This window comes from Ammospiza caudacuta, chromosome 8 (assembly GCF_027887145.1).
Source record: "Ammospiza caudacuta isolate bAmmCau1 chromosome 8, bAmmCau1.pri, whole genome shotgun sequence".
Taxonomy (NCBI): domain Eukaryota; kingdom Metazoa; phylum Chordata; class Aves; order Passeriformes; family Passerellidae; genus Ammospiza; species Ammospiza caudacuta.
In genome coordinates, this window is record NC_080600.1 from 23116205 (window position 1) to 23132459 (window position 16255).

General features: G+C 38.9%; 1 protein-coding gene across 2 annotated transcripts in view; it reads left to right on the top strand.

The window, feature by feature from the left end:
• Positions 1-1876: 1876 nt before the first annotated feature.
• The window catches only part of OLA1 (Obg like ATPase 1), a 104130-nt gene continuing 89751 nt past the window's right edge, over positions 1877-16255 (top strand). Inside the window, exons 1-3 of one of the 2 annotated variants that reach the window (XM_058809395.1) lie at positions 1877-2016; positions 13420-13520; positions 15178-15321. In XM_058809395.1, coding sequence (XP_058665378.1) covers positions 13420-13520; positions 15178-15321 — 245 coding nt within the window. In that variant the 5' untranslated portion in view covers positions 1877-2016. Of the gene's footprint in view, positions 2017-13118; positions 13198-13419; positions 13521-15177; positions 15322-16255 lie in introns of those variants that run through there. The other variant, XM_058809394.1, reaches the window with a different exon arrangement.

The window sequence follows — 16255 nt, forward strand, 5'->3', positions numbered from 1 at the left end:
AGTTTCTGTGGGTGAATTTCCAACCTGTTGATGCAAATACCTACCACAGCTCACAGTCTATTGCAATTTCAAATTTCAAAACTAAGTAGGCTGGTATTTCTTCAGTCAATAATGCTGAAAGGTACATACTGAAAAAGGAGGAAAACCCTAAAAACATTAAAATATCAAGTATTTTCCAAGTGCTTAACTCATGCAGTCTTTGGGAATTACAGAAATTTAGAACTGCACTACTGAAGTTGCTGGCAGCATGCTTTTGAGTAGTGAGCTCTTTGTCATGGATGGGAAGGCTAATCAAAGTGTGAGGCAGCCTTGCTGTTCCAATTTCATCTTTCCAGAAAGACTGGTCTCTGAGATACTGAGGCATCAGTTTTTCACCTGATGGATTGTTGATGAGGCTTCACAACCAAATCCTCAGGGTGTGTGAGTTACAGAGCTGGCTCTAGGCAAGTTCAAGTTAAGCCATTTGTATCCATGTCACTTTGGATGTGTCTTGTTTGGTGAGCAATTAAAAAAAATAGGTCATATGTTGTACTCTGGAGATAGTGCTGTTTGTGATTCTCTCAAAATTTAAACATTTTGCATGCCTCAGACCACTTGCAGAGTAAATGGAGTCCCCTGCTGAGTAGCTAATAGGGGAACTCACACTTTCAAGAAAAGTGTGTCTAATAGCAGGGGATTACTATAAATCTCCTGGTTTGATGTACACCCTCGCTTAAATGTTATGGGAGTGGCTTCAGTACCCTGCAGCTTCTCTATCCCACTTGTAGCTGCAGCCAGGCATATTTAGAAATTCACTGAAGGCAGAAATTTTAAAAATGGAGTTATCAGCTCTCCTTAGAGATATCAAAAATCTAAAATTAAGTAGTTGGTTTACCTTTTTTCCCTCCTTCAAAATGCTACATGTGCTTATTATTTTTAAGTTGAAGCCACAACTCTGGGGGATTTTTGAGTTCTGTGATAGTTGAACATGGACTGCATATGTATTTATTCAATTTTAAGCAGAGAAAGTAAAAGAAGTAAAACTACTTTTGAAATTAATTTGTAAACTGAGTGCATTACATATAATATTATGTTGTGTACTAGATAGTATTGATATGAAACTGACCCCTGAAGTAGAAAAAAGTCCAACCAGAAAATATTTACTTGGTAAATATAACGATTACATTTGTTCATGTTATACTCTTGGACATAGCATCTCCCAGGCACTGTTTGTGGTTCCCAGACTGTTGATTATTTCTAAAAGAATCTCTGGAAATTTTCTGAAAAACTAGGTTCATCCACAGAACATCACTTGAGCAATTAATGGTTTTTAGTAATTTTGTAGTTCCCTGAAACACTAGAGAAGCTTCCTATATTTTCTTTTCTGGGCGAAAGATCTCTTGAGCTTTGTCTGTTTCCTGAAAGCCCTTGCTTGGGTGTTTCTAAGACAGCTTGATGTTCCTCAGCTGGGCAGAAGGCATTCAAGCAGGTGCTGAGTGTAATAAGGCTAGATAAGAGACCAATCATGTTTTTAATTGCCTACCTCTCCCTGGCTTTGGGAAGTGGGTAGTGCACCATGATTATTCTGCTGGTCATACTTTCAGGTACACACTGGGAAGGTTGGCTGGGATTTGTTTATGTTACAAAGAGCATGTTCTTTTTAATAAATCTGGCTGTTAAAGGTAGTTTTGTGGCTGCTACAGCTGTTAATCTGATAGCAGACATAGCTTCAGTTCTGTGGAGGTCATTTACCCCCTGTGTAATCACAGCAGTGAGGTGAATACTCACACTGGTGGCCGACATCTCTTTCTAGACCGATGCTGTTCGTAGGCATTTTGTGCTTCACAGTACACCTCTCCAGAGAAGTGGGAATCTTAAGCTTGAAAGACTCCTGAGGCAAATGCTATTTTAGTCTCATTGAAATCCAGCAAGGCACCAAGTACTGAACAAAAACCCCACAGAAATTACAGAAGAAATAACAGGAGAGACTTGAAATCACCTGAATCAATAGGAGTTCTTACCCTGCCCTGCACATAGGTGAGTTCTCAAGTGTTACTGCTGCTATTGCTAGTTCCCTCAAATACCTGACCCATGAGACTGCAAGTGAACTGATAGGATGTTTCCTGTATTGCCACACATGAATAATTCAAGAATATGCAGAAGATACAGGCAAAGTATGATTACTCTTTTCCCATGAGAAAATCTGAGTTGGTGTGTTGGGTGGACTTTCAGTCACTCAGTATCTTCCTTGATTGTTGAATGCCTTTAAAATTAGCCCATGTTTCTGCTGGTATCATGCAGAAAACATTAACTAAGGTGAGAATTGTCACAAATAGCTGCAGTGAAAGTGGTTACCTTTATCTCAGATTCATCTGTGAAATCATCTGGAGTTTTATTCTGTGAAACATGCAATGAATGTGTGAGCCCCTATTTTTGTTCCCAAGTATATTTTTTTCCTTTTTAGCTTATTTTTTTGCAGTGTGAATATTTTTATTTTTTGTGTATTTTAATTATTCTTTTGCTTTGAAAACAAGACATGGTTTGTCTCTTTCCACAGTAAAATTAAGAATGTCATCTTGAGTCTGCTGAATTAGGGAAAACAACTTGGATACACTGAAAAATGTTGTAACTTTTGTTTCCTGTAATAGGAGGGAGTTAAGGCTGATTGGGACAGTAGTCATATACTATTTGTGCTAGTATACTCTGAAACAAAGAATCATGAGGACTGGAACTTGCAGATTCAGAAAGGGCAAGTATGCTTCCAGTGTTAGAGTTAAGAAAAGAGAAACAATCATTCAAGTTATTATTTAATGATGGACTGAAACTTGCTTTTGAGAAATTACTTCAAAACTTATCTCAGATAAAATGAAAAGAGAATTACCTTTTACCTGGAAGATAAAAAAATAGTAACATTTTTCTCAACCATCTACTTAAGAAAATTTGGTATAAATTGACATAAATTTGTTATTGAAGCAGAAGTACCACTAAAACTGTGACTGATTCTATTAAGTCTTCTCCCACTTTGTACTGCAAAACAATCTCATCTTCTCATTAGAATGGCTGAAGACAGCTCTGTGAGTGACTGTAGATTGCTTTCCCAGATCTGTAAATGTTTCAGATGCACCTGTCAGGCCATACACCAGTTACTAACATTCTCCAAAAATAATGACACTTCATTGTTACTGAACTAACATAACACAGCTATTCAAACTTGGCCACCTACCTACGCATTCCAATCTAGAAAACACTGTGAGGGAAGAAAATTGAAGTGGGATCATCATTTGGCAGATACATATCATAAATTAGTGATCTTCCCAAGGCTTTTCACTGAACCAGCAGCGCAGCTAAATAGCTGTCACTGAGGCTCTATGCTTATATTGTAAGGGAATGGAGTAAGGAGAAATCATTAATACAAACATTATTAAACAGTCATTGATTCTTTGGAAGATAAACTGAGAGGGACATAAAAGGATTCTCAGCTGTATCAAGGCACCAAGGTAAGGAGTGCCAGTTATTGAAAGCTGCTTGAGTCAGGACCCTGAGTGAAGCATAAGGGTCACTTATGTCATGACAGCCTTTGTCCACCTGTTGAGGATCTGGTTGCCTGTGTTGGGGCAGAACTGTCACCTGGGATCAGGTGCTGTGGATAGACCTGTGGGAGAGAGTCTCACTGGGGACTTGTTGTCTGTTGAGAGGTATGTTTGCACTCCGGTGTGAGGTTGTAGGTGTGCCAACTCCTAGTTCTATGAAGATCATGTGATCTAATCTCCAGTCCCTTGTCACTTGGCTACCCAACTTGACCACTCACTTGTTTTGTCACTGCTGATGTTTCTGGCAGTGAATGATTTTTGCCTGATCTGGGGAAGCTGTTCCCACTGGTCTTGCTGTCACCCTTTGTGCCTGGTTGGAGTTCTGTGTGTGGCTCACCTGCTCCAGGCCACCAGCTGCTCTGGTGAGAAGGGGACAGTGTTCCCAGCCCCGGGACAGTTAGCTGGAGCCATCAGCAGGGGCATTACACACTTTGGCTTTTTTAGAGAATTTCACGGAATTTCAAATGGAAGGAAACGGGACATGTAGGACTGGGTTTTCTCTAATTAATATCACAAGACCCATTTATTTTGGTGTGAGAGATTGTAGCCAAATGTAAATACCATTATAAATGTTTTTGGAAATGATGGTCTACCTTGGCAAGCCTCTCTAGATCTTTAAGACCTTCAAGCTTTCCATCTCTTATCCAGAATGAAATACTAATGGATATAATTTTACAGACTATGTTAAAAAAAAGAAAGTAATGCTGAAATCACTGACATACTTAGTGTTTTGTAATTAACATTTTCCCCCCTTTTAAACCACTAAAGCACTTTGTGGACTAGATTACTGTGCCACTACTGTCAAATAAGGTAGGAAATATTTTATAATATTTCGGTTCCTATTTTTACCCTGATTTACATTATGGCATATTAAAGATTTCCGTAGTTCAGATTGGTGAACTGATGTTTAACTTTAAACATCTTTACACTTTTGGTTTTCATAGTGGATTTGACATAACACTAATTAGTACTGAAGTACAACTTTTATCACATTTTTGCAGATATAATTTTAAAACACTTATTCTGATTATTCGTTTAATATGATATGCTGATTCAAATTAAAATGTTGACTTGTTTTAATAAGAACTCTGACATCTGTTCATACATCCTTCATGTAAAACACCTAACAAGAATTCTGTTAGTCCTGTAACATAGTGGTTACAGGACCAAGGTAACATTTATGTTTGGTAAAAACATTTTTTTTATGGTATGTTTTTACCATTTTAAACAAAGATGTTTAATGCTAGTACTTATTCCCCAACTATCTTTTTGAAACCATTATCCTGAGGAGTAAATAATATTTGAAAGAAGGCAGATTTTTAATGCAGAGCGGCATAGTCATCAATAGCCTACAAAATACACTTTAAAAATCATGCTCTTACAAACATGACACAGACTCTGCTGTAGCACTGTATGCTCTAAAAGCTGCAGATATATTTTAGAAAACACTGATGAAGCCATTACTGCTTCATGCATTTGTTCATAGTATATATCATTATTCAAGAAATTTAAGAACCATAATGATGGAAAATCACACAGAAAGAAAAGGAACATGGACTTTGTCAGAAACAAGGGCTACATTTTTATTCAAGAGGCCCATAATGATGGAAAATCACAGTGAAAGGCAGAGACGAAACAGGGATCCCATAAAGGACTGACACACCAAGTGGCACAAGTAGTAGAACCGTCATAGCAAGTGGATAAAAATAAAGAAAACAAAATTAACTAGAGAAGAGCTGGATTCAGGGATGAAGCAGAAAACAGAAACAAATCATAGTAAATGCTGAAGATTAATTTCAAAGAATCTGCTGAGAATGAGTGCAGAGATAAGTTCCATCAATATTAATGAAACTGAAATAGAACTCCAAATGACCATGAGTACAAAATGGCACACAAAGCATTTTCTTTTAAATAGGTTGGAGATTAGATCATAAGACCTTCCCAAAAATGAACAGAATACACACAAGATGTTATTATGGGAAAAACTATAAACAATCACAACATAATTAATATTTCTGTAGTGCTTTTTAAAGATTTATCAGCACGGGCATTTATTATAAAAGGATGGTTCATAGAAGAGATATTTAGGAAAATAAGCAGAGAAGAGTATTTTCTCATGTCCAATGTTCTACAAATATCTTGAAGGGATCTTGTATAACTTCAAGTAGCAGTCTTTGACTCTTTTTTTAAAGCAGTCTGAAAGAGCTAGATACCTCAAATCCTTAATAATATGTTCCACTTCAGGTTTATGTAATGCACAAGAAAATATTGCCCATCTTGAAAACGAATAACCATAATATGTAACTTGACAGTAAAAGCTCTGTGCAGTCAGGAAATAAACTTTCGTAAGTTACTTAAGCTGCCCACTCATATTAGACAGCCATGAGTACAGGCCATGGATCTTTTAGAGATTCTCATGTTCTTGACACTATAAAGTTCTGTGCCACCAGCTGATAACTGTATTCACTTCTCATCAGATAGCCTGTGGTTAGAAACAAAGGGGCACACTTTAAAAACCTGATTTTTAACAAAGACCAACACAAACGTGTAGTTTCTTGGATGATGTCAGGAGCCCTGTAAATTGTGACTGGCATATCAAATGTTGTAGAATCCTTAGCGCAAGAGCAGGGCAAGTGAGTACCTTTCTGATAAAGATTGCTCTTCCCTATGAATGTTCATTGTGACAGGCAAGATTTCAGTGTCATAAAGAGAGATTCAATCTGTTTCACTCACGTAAAAAATTAAACTATTAAAGGTTTTTTCATCTGTCACAAGAATGGCCACGTCTTTCTTCTTCTGATGTTATTTCAGTGCCTTCTCACAGCTGATCAGCAGTAGTTCTTCTCCACTTTAGGGTTCTCAATGCACTTGCTGCTGATGCACAAACCTTTCTTTTACATTGTAGTAACGATGTGATGGTCTAAATAAAGCTGAGAGGAATAAAAATACTTTGTAAAGCAAAGTCTTGGTTCAAAAGGGAGACTGGGATATAAATATACACATATATATATGCCTTACAAAGTATTGTACTTTGCCTTACAAAGTACATAATTCCAGCATAAAAAATACTGGAATAAGTGCAAAAATAATGTAGATTAGGTTTGGCAGAAAAACAGTTATTTGTGGTAGGCCATATTCCTGTGTTTCTTCATTGGGGCAGAAATTACGTAGTGGCAGCCAGTAGCTAAACCCTGGCAGAAAATCCCTTTCCAGAATTTATTTGGGTTCTGGAATTCCTAGTGAAATCTGTGTCCAAGCAGTCATGCTGTTAAGTCAAGCTTTGGTTGCACCCACAAAAATATTACAATCATGAGGCAATGGAATTTCTATGACCACGTGTTATTTCTTAATATGGTGATAGTAAGCTTTACCACGTGATAAGTAATTTCTTAGTGTTTGGTAATAGGGTTTTATTGTCTTTCCAGAACTCCTCTGCAGAGCTGTTCTCAAGCTTTGGCTGCTCAGTCAGTCCTGCTGTGTGCATCCTCCAGAGCAGCAGCAAGCAGGGCAGGACAGTGATGTCTTCAGATATGGATGTGACTGTAACTCTCCTTTAGGACAGCAGGGCATGGGATACAGTGGGCAGCTGACTGCTGAGCAGGTTTATATCAGGTGCACTGGCACCTGAGCACTTGTGCCAGATGATGGTGGGTGCAAGGCAGCTGTGACAAGGCACCTTTAGTGATAAGGACTGCCAGGGTCTCTGCAGTTGCTGTGGGCTCTTGCTTTATGCTGGCCCCACCAATAGTGTGCATATACAGGTTGTTTCCTAAGTTAAAACGTGGCAAATCCAACATATGCAGATGAGAGTACTGCACAGTTGAGAATAGAAAGTTAGGAACAACTTTGTAAGTAAATTATGGGGAAAACATTGGCATTGAGTGAAGCTTTGCTGAGCTTCTAAGCTTTTCCAAATAGAGAGTTATGAAATGACAGAGTAGCTAAAAAGTCCTTTCCTGAACGCACAAGTGAGGCATAATTGCATTGTGACTTTTTCTTATAAATAAAAACACTACCATGAAATTAAAGAAAATTATATATATATGTGATCTGAGTTTTAAATTGATTTTATTGGATTTTTGTAATATAGTAGCTGAGGTATGAGGAAGAAATGATTGGATTCTTATTATAACCATAAGAATGCAGTATCAGTAGTATGCTATTAGTGTTTACATGTAAACAGAAGCATTGTATAGAGTAAATCTCCATTGTATTTACAGAGGTCACTGTAATGCTAATGTAGAACAGAACTGTCGCCCCACCTTCTCAAAGGGTGCAGTGCTACCCATGACAATGTTTCTGAATTGGACTGAGATATACACTCATCTGATCATACTAAACAATATAGCTTCATGAGGCAGAACTAGCTGACTGCAGTTGTAAACTCTTGACATTTTCCTCTGCAATCCCATCTTGAAGGTGTAGTCTGTATCCCTGCTACCCTCTCTCTAGGGCTGATGTGCTTTTGGGCTTTAATCAATAAGCCCAGAGGAACATATCCCACCCCCTTTTTGTGCACCAAGCTCCACATCCAGCCCTACGTGCAGTTTTTGTGAGCATTCTGGGTGACCTGGTAAAGGCTGCAGATTTTCAAGAGCATAAAGAATTCTTTGCTATTTTGCAAATACTGTCCTAACTATTTCCCACAAGTAACTCTTTTTCTAGGCCTCTAGAAATGTAGATGACTATGATTAATCCCTTTTATCTGAACTTAGCAGGTTATAAAATACTTTACAATCTGAAGTTGAGGTAGAATAAATATAATACAGAAAAAATTTTAAAGATTTCCAGAATTGCTACATGATGTCTTTCAATATTTTGTTTGGTTTTCATTTTACAGTCATTTTGCAAATATGTAGTGTATAAAATGTATCATTATCACCTAACTAGCACACTTTATTAGGTATCTCATTTTGTTCTTCCATCAAAATAGAATGTATCTTATGAGGCTAGAATATAACTGCTCAATCTGCATTAGATCCAGAATGAGGTTTGTGGCTTTTTTTTATGAGATCATGTTTTGAAGTTCAACCATCCAGACAGATCTCTCTATACATTTTTCTGCTGTGTTCAATAAATGGGATAATTCTGTCTATCCTAAGAAGTTACATCACAAACATTTTTGTGCCCTAGAAGAGAAAGATTAATTGTCTTTTAAAGCTAGCAAGTCTACTATTCTTGCATAGGCATTTAATTGCACACAGTTAAAAATCTACATTAAATGCCAAAACTCACATTATTTTGGCTTTTGATGTTGTAACTTCAAACTCGTACCCGACACAAAATGTAGAGTTTAGAGACCTTTATAGAAAAGTAATTTTATTTTCCCTAAGGTTTCTTTCTTGCTGTTGTCTCTAATGCTGCTGAACACTGTCCAAAGATTGCAAAAAACTGATTCAAGAATAAGTCCTCCTGTGGGTTTATTCCTAATCAGCATTCTTGCTGGGTGGGCTGGTTTTGAATTTTTGTTTGCTTTCTTTTATTGAAGTACACAGGTATAGTCCAAACTCAGGTATAGTCCAAAGGCAGAGACAGAAGTCTCCCTACTTATAAATTAGAGGATCTTCTTTCATGTTCAATAATAACCTTCAAGGCATGAGAAGCATTTAATACTTATACTCCTTTTTCATAGTTTGTTGTTTAACTATTAAGTCACTTGATTAGTACACAATTCAGTGCTACCATTTACAATGCTAAATAAAGTGAAATCTACATCTGTTTATTAGACCACTACCATTCGTTTTGTTTTAACAGTTTTTTTTTTTGGTCATATGGTTTATTTGTTGAAAAAAAAGGTCATGCTAGAATGCCTCTTGGAGAGCTAGAAAAACCCTAGTATTGCTCACCTCATGATCAGTCCCAATTTAATTTTTTTCTGTTTTTATTAGTATTAATCATAAAAATATTTTTCTTTTATAGTAGTACTTTTATTTTGCAAAGGTACTGGAATGTTTAAAGTAGACCTGTCATTCTTGAACTGAAATTTTATTAATTCACTGGTAATTTGTCCTACTATAGAACCTCTCTCTTGTTGGCTTTCTCTCTTGTGAGCACATCTCTTTCACTATTCTCACTATGAACATTTCAGTATGCATTATGCTTGTTAGAGACATTGTCTGTGTTAAAGCTATGAAATTCAGCTGATATTTCCAGAGGTATGATCTAGAAATATTAATAATATGTGGCATATCAGGCTGTTCTGCACTAGCACTAGATGCTTCTAGACTGAGAGAGTCTGGGATGCCACAGAAAGGGGTGAGAGAGATGTTTTATGCCACCACAGCAGTCCTGACCATCTTTGGAGTTGCACTAACACCATTAACCACTAATCTGTTACCATTAAAACAAGGACAGTTATCAATACAAAAGAATAGAAATGCATAAATATAAAATGCAAAGGGCAGTATGACTAGAAGTGTATAAAGAATGGACTAAGTTCAGATTCTCCATGAAATCAGCCAAATCCACAGCTAGAAGAACAAACACTGTTGAACTCTACCAAATGTAATGTTTAAAAATACTGTATTCAGGAACAGTTCAGCTGTGTGATGACTACCTTTAAACTTCACAGAACTCAATGAAAACCATTTAGTTTAGACCATGCCCTTGAGTTGTGTTTCTTTTTAGTACTGAGTGTATTTATTGCTGGGAGTCATCTGGCTCCCTTCAAGTGGCAGGGACCTGGGTAATTCCAAGCTGGAGTGTACAAAAGCAGCTGTGTTCTTCTCACCCCCTGGGCTGCACTGAATATTACCTGGTCACAGCAAGGATCAGGGGCTCTGTCTTTATTCTCTCAGTTCTACAAAACCGCTTATTTTTGCAGTTAATGGTGACTTTGCTGTAAATATATGTTCTGGGCAGCAGAAAGCAAAGACTGTTGGTGGCAGAAACAATAAACTGTTTGTTTTATTACTGTCTCTTAAACATTGCTTTTAATCAGGTAGAGTTGCTCCAGGGCTGTTTGGCTTCTGCACATGATCCAGCTGTACAATAAGCTGTATTTGTGCAGTACTTCAGTGTTGGAGAGTTGACATTGAGATGATTGCTTTCTAGATGTTAGTGGTTTTTTCCATTAAACTTATAAAACACATTTTTTATGTAATATGGTCAAGATTATTATGGTTTAAACTATGTATGCCAGTTTAAAATGAGGTTTTCAGCATTATGACAGATTTGGATAGAAAATTCAGCCAAATAAGGCAAACCTTGACTTTAAAAGCAACTTGAAATCAAAAGCATGTAAGATGAAGTGTTAGGTGGTCATGAGTCAATTTCTAGCTGAAAGAATCACATGCTTTGAAGTCCTGGATCTGCATTTGGTGAAGTGGCCGTGCTAACAGTAAGGTGGATATAGGAGCTATGGAGGGGGAGAGGGGAGAGGGAAGGGGAGAAGTGGGCCGTTTTTACAGTACCTTAAATGAAGAGCATAAATTAAAAACTTACATTCAAACTTGCACATTTTTGTACACACATTGCTGACTGTGGTACTTTATGTAGTCACATTGAAGTACTGCAACAAAGGTAGGCAGGATTTTAATTTCCTTTTCTCTTCCAGTTCAGCTGTTTTCCCCAACAGCTAAAATCAAAATTATATCTATAGTAGGCTTTATTTTTTGTGTATACACAAACACACACACATACACTCCTTTACTTCATGTATCAGACTGCTTATGCTTTATACCTGTATTGTGCTTACAAATTGGTAAAGTTAAATATTTTTATTTTAAGAAGACAAGATGTTCATCTGCTGAGAGCTATTGTGCCTAGGCTGGACAACAAAATAGTCTGGTAAGAGCTTTAGATTGTGGGAAAATTTAATAAGCAGAAAAGCTCTCCAAAAGTAGCCTTTCAGGAAGTTTGTGGCCTTATTAATAGAGGTAGGCAAATCCATCCTGTACTGTTTCTGTGAAGAAGTCCTGCAGAACACTGCTTTCAGGACAAGTAAAGAGTCTTGAACTTTAAAAGGGTGGAAAACAATGATGTTTTTATTTTGTTCCTGAAAAGGAAACTAAATTTGATTACTGAAGATTGTAATTTATGTATGTGAAGGGTGCTGGTGCTATGCTGAATTTATAATAATTTCTGTTAATTTCAATTTTACTGAATGTTTGGTGTAGTAATACATTAGCTTTATCCAACAACTAAGTAACTGTATCTGAATCTGAATTAGATATACTTTTTTCCCCTCTTATGTGTATAATGGTAGATTTTAAGACAGTAGAAATACCACATAAAAACTGTTATTATCACTATGCTAATAGAAAAACTGAACAGTTACAGCATTCTCTTCCTCAATATTATTGTTGCAAAAATCTCATGCCACTGAAATGTAAAAGTTGTAACAGACATTTTTTATGTATAATTTCAGATTAGGCTTAGTAAAAAAGTGTCCTTTCTTTAAAAAAAATTCAAAAATATGTTCAATAGTATATTCCTTTTACTGTGGCTAAGATGATATATATCTGATGATACTCTCACCTTGACTCCTTCACTCTGGTGTTTTTCAAGTTTTGAGAATTTTGTCTTACTGCCTTAAAATAGGGCATGCTGTAAGAATAGTTTTTACTGCCTTCTCTCCTTCAATTTTCTTAGCAGGCAACACTTGATGGTGCCTGTCTTTAATGGTTCAGAGAAGCAGAGCCTGAGTTAAAGAAAATGTCTAATTTTTTTAAGTGTCCTGATCTGACTTCTGTAACATTTTCTACAATAATTTTTCATAGATTCTAAATGTTTCATCTGTTCTTCATAACCTCTCTATTTTATTTTATTAATTTGCCATGTAAATGTTATAAATCAATCACAATGTAGTTACAAGAGTCTCCTGACCATATGCCTTTTTATCTAGATAAGCATGCACAAAAATCTAGTGGTGTGCCTCAGCTCCAGTGCTCCTTTGAATCCAAAAAGCATTCTCTGGCTATGGCACTTCTCTGGGCATGGGCTCTTTCACCTTTCCAGTGCTTCCTGCTCTGGTGTACCTGGGTTGGCAAACAGAGGACCGGGATCTTGGCCTGGAGAGGAGGAGGCTCAGGGGTGACCTCATCACTCTGTACCTCTCCCTGGAAGGAGGCTGTAGCCAGGTAGGGGTCAGCCTTTTCTCCCTGGCACCCAGTGACCGAGGACATGGTCTTCTTCAGCTGTTCCTGGGAAGGTTTAGGTTGGACATGAGAAGAAATTTCTTCACAGCAAGGCCGATTTAGCATTGGAATGGGCTGCCCAGGGAGATGGTGGAGTCTCTGTTGCTGGAGGTGTTTAAGAAAAGACTGAACGTGGCACCCAGTGCCATGGTCTGTGAGTGCCATGGTCTGGTTGACAAGGTGGTGTTTGGGCATAGCTTGCACTCCACGATCTCAGAGGTCTTTTCCAGCCTCGTCGATTCTGTGATTAGCGCGGGTGCTCCGCCGTTCCGCGGCAGCCGCTGCTGTTAGCTGCGGCCGGGCCGGGCCGGGCCGCGGCCGTGCCGCGCTGTCACTGCCGGGCCGGCCTCGGGCCGTGCCGGGGCGGGACCGGGGCTTCGCCCCTCCCGCCCGGCGCGACCTTTCCCCCGTGGCGGCGCCGCCCCTTCCGCCGGCGCGTCCGCGTGCGAGGGGCCGCTGGCGCTGTTGCTCCGAGGCGGCTCCGCGCCGAGGTGAGCCGGGACCGCGACCACGGCCGGGACCGCCCGCCTGCCCGGCCGCAGGAGCCGCGCACGGGCCCCGGCCGCCGCTGCTGCCGCCGCGCGGGGGCCTCTCCTCGGCTTCCTGGAGGCGGAGGCCTGGCTGGGCCGCTGCGCCGCGCCGGGAGGGGACGGGGCGTGGAGGGGGCGCGGGGGTGTCGCGGGGAGCTCAGTGTGCCCTCCTCTTGCTTGCAGATGCCCCCGAAAAAGGGAGGCGACGGGGTTAAGTCGCACCCGATTATCGGAAGGTTCGGGACGTCCCTGAAGATCGGCATCGTCGGGCTGCCGAACGTGGGGTAGGTGCTGGGGGCCGGGCGGGGAGGCTGCCCGGTGTTCCCGCGGGTGCCCTGCGCAGGGTGGGCACGGACAGGTGCGCACCGGAGCTGGGGGACACGAGTCTCACTGCTCAGTGATGCGCTTCCATCTTTAGCTGGAAGTACTTGCGGCTGGAGCGACGCAAAACTGGCAGCGATAGGCAGGTGTGTACGAGTCTGGACAGGATAATAGGCAAGGGTTCGAAGAAAGGAAAAGTCTTAGTAATTGCTGAGTTTCATAAAACCTGAGTCTTTTGTCTTTTCTGTTTTCTTACTTCTACTGTAGTGTATGCGTAATGCATGTTTTCGTGCAAATACTTAGGCAAACGTGTACAACAAATTCCTTTTATGTTTTGGGATGATGTACAACAAGGGGTTAATTATTCCATGTCATTAGCAGTGAAGAAGACTTTGTTTCTTGAAACTTCTTCAGAGAAGAAGAAGTCTTCTCAGTGAGACAGGCCTAAGTGACAGTTTGGAAGAGATGCTGGAATGTTAATAATTGATTTCTGTCATGCTTCTCATCTGTAGTTGTTGTGGCTCCTCACAGGAGTTCTACTTGAAAAGGAGAATGAATTGATTACCTGGAGGATATACATGGGAAACTTTTTGGTATTAATTCCTCTATCCTGTTTGCTAAGTGAAGGTCTCAGCATTCTCAATCTTTAACAAATTAGGTTGTGTGCATGTCTTAAAGCTGTAAGCACTGCTGTCTTATGTTTTCATTATAATTTATTTTATTTTTCAGGGTGTAGCTAAGATGTGCTCCATAAAGGAAATAATTAGCTGTAGCATTGTACTGCATGTCAATGGGTATAAATAGCATTTTCAATTATGTTATGACATAACTTTCAAAGAAAATTGTTAGTGACTTTTGAGCTTGTTGGCTGTATGCAGAGCAGCTCTGAAAATCACAACAACCTGAATATTTATTGTAGAAAATTTGGGAGTTAATAAATCAAGAATTGCTCTTTCGGCTTAATAAATGCCAGCTAACAAAGTAATCTGTTACTTGGCTTAAGGGAAAGTGTTCTTTTTTTCCCCTGGTAGAGTAGACTTGTTGCTACTGATACTTAACAAGGATGAAAATAGTTTGGTAAGGTATAACTGTATCTTCATATGCACCAAAGATTATTGGTAACTGATTAACTGATGTGGTTTGCTTTTTGTGCCACTTGTTTTCTCTTTTCATTGTTGACTTTTATTGCTAAGATACTGAAATTGTGTCACAATGTAAATAAATCTTAAGGAACAATATACACCTGTGGAAAGGGTGAGTCATGGCAAAACTAGTTAAAAGAAAAGTTTCAAGCATCCATACTGGTGTCTCGCTGTACTTGAAGAAAATGAGAAATAGCCAGTAGGGCTGTGCCTTGCTTTTGACTTCTTTTTTGCTAACATGTGTGTACAATATACATACTTAGGGGAGTTTTAAAGGGTAGAGAGGAGAGGTAAGCATCACTGGGTTTCAGTGGGGCATTCCAGATGTGTGTGCTTTCTGCTAGAATCAGGGGAATGTCACTGCTGTTGAAGTAAATGGAAAGCTCAGTATTGCTTTGGGTTAAAATGGGGTTTAATCCAGTACTTTTAAATGCTTCTAAATTGAGCTACTTTAAGAATGTTTGTATGTCATTTATAGGAAATCAACGTTTTTCAACGTGTTAACAAAGAGTCAAGCGGCAGCCGAAAATTTTCCTTTCTGTACTATTGATCCGAATGAGAGTCGAGTGCCTGTGCCAGATGACAGATTTGACTTCCTATGCCAGTATCACAAACCTCCAAGGTAATTCTTAATATTTTTCTGCAGTTAGGCAGCTGAAGTAGTATTACTGAACCAAAACTTTTCATGAAAGTTTAATGCAACTATAATGTCTGGAAGTTTGTTACTGACATCGTTTTAGAATGTGAAATTATATGTCTACCTGGATTTTACCTTTCCCACACTCCTGATAAGACCTTTATTTTATAAGAATGGTAAATGTAGGAGCTCTCAGTCATTGCTCAGCACCATTTGGTGCTAGTTGTTCCTGTCTTTGAAGGTGGTTGCTCCCAGGTGCCATGGAGGATCTTCTGAAGAGATTTGTAAAATAAACAGTAGTGGACATACTTAACTTATCATAAGGTTGCTCATTTGAAAGATTTCCACCCTATACTTTGAAACATTCAGAATATTGTATGTGCTCTATGAAGCTAAACAAATATCTCTCATTATCCCTGCATCCTCAGTTATTTGGCAATAAGTTTTGTGGGCAGTCGTTTTTCGTCCCCGATTTTTCTCCTTTCTCTCCTTTCAGTAGGCTCTGCTACTTGTTCCTTTGTCCTGATTCTTTCATTATTTCAGGAGTGTGTTAATTTTGTCACATCATTTTTTGGTTCTTTTGCTATTGACTGTAAACTGCTGTGTATGTTCAATGTGGGAACTTCTTTTTTTTGCTTGAACAGCAAAATTTAAGGTGCTTTCAGAAAACAGGAACTTAAATAGGGACTTGTGACTCATTAATTTTAGTTTGCAGTTACTTGCAGAGGTATCCTGAATCAAGTGAGAGTACATAAATCATGGGGCAAACTAGCATGCACACATATGCTTTTTTCCAACTCTTGGGCCTCAGTTTTAGAACCAGATCTCATCCACAGTTAAAAAAGATTGATTAGTTGCTAACCAAAAATCCATTTTCTGACTTAATTGTCAGGTCTAGGCAAGCTGTTTCTGTTTGTAA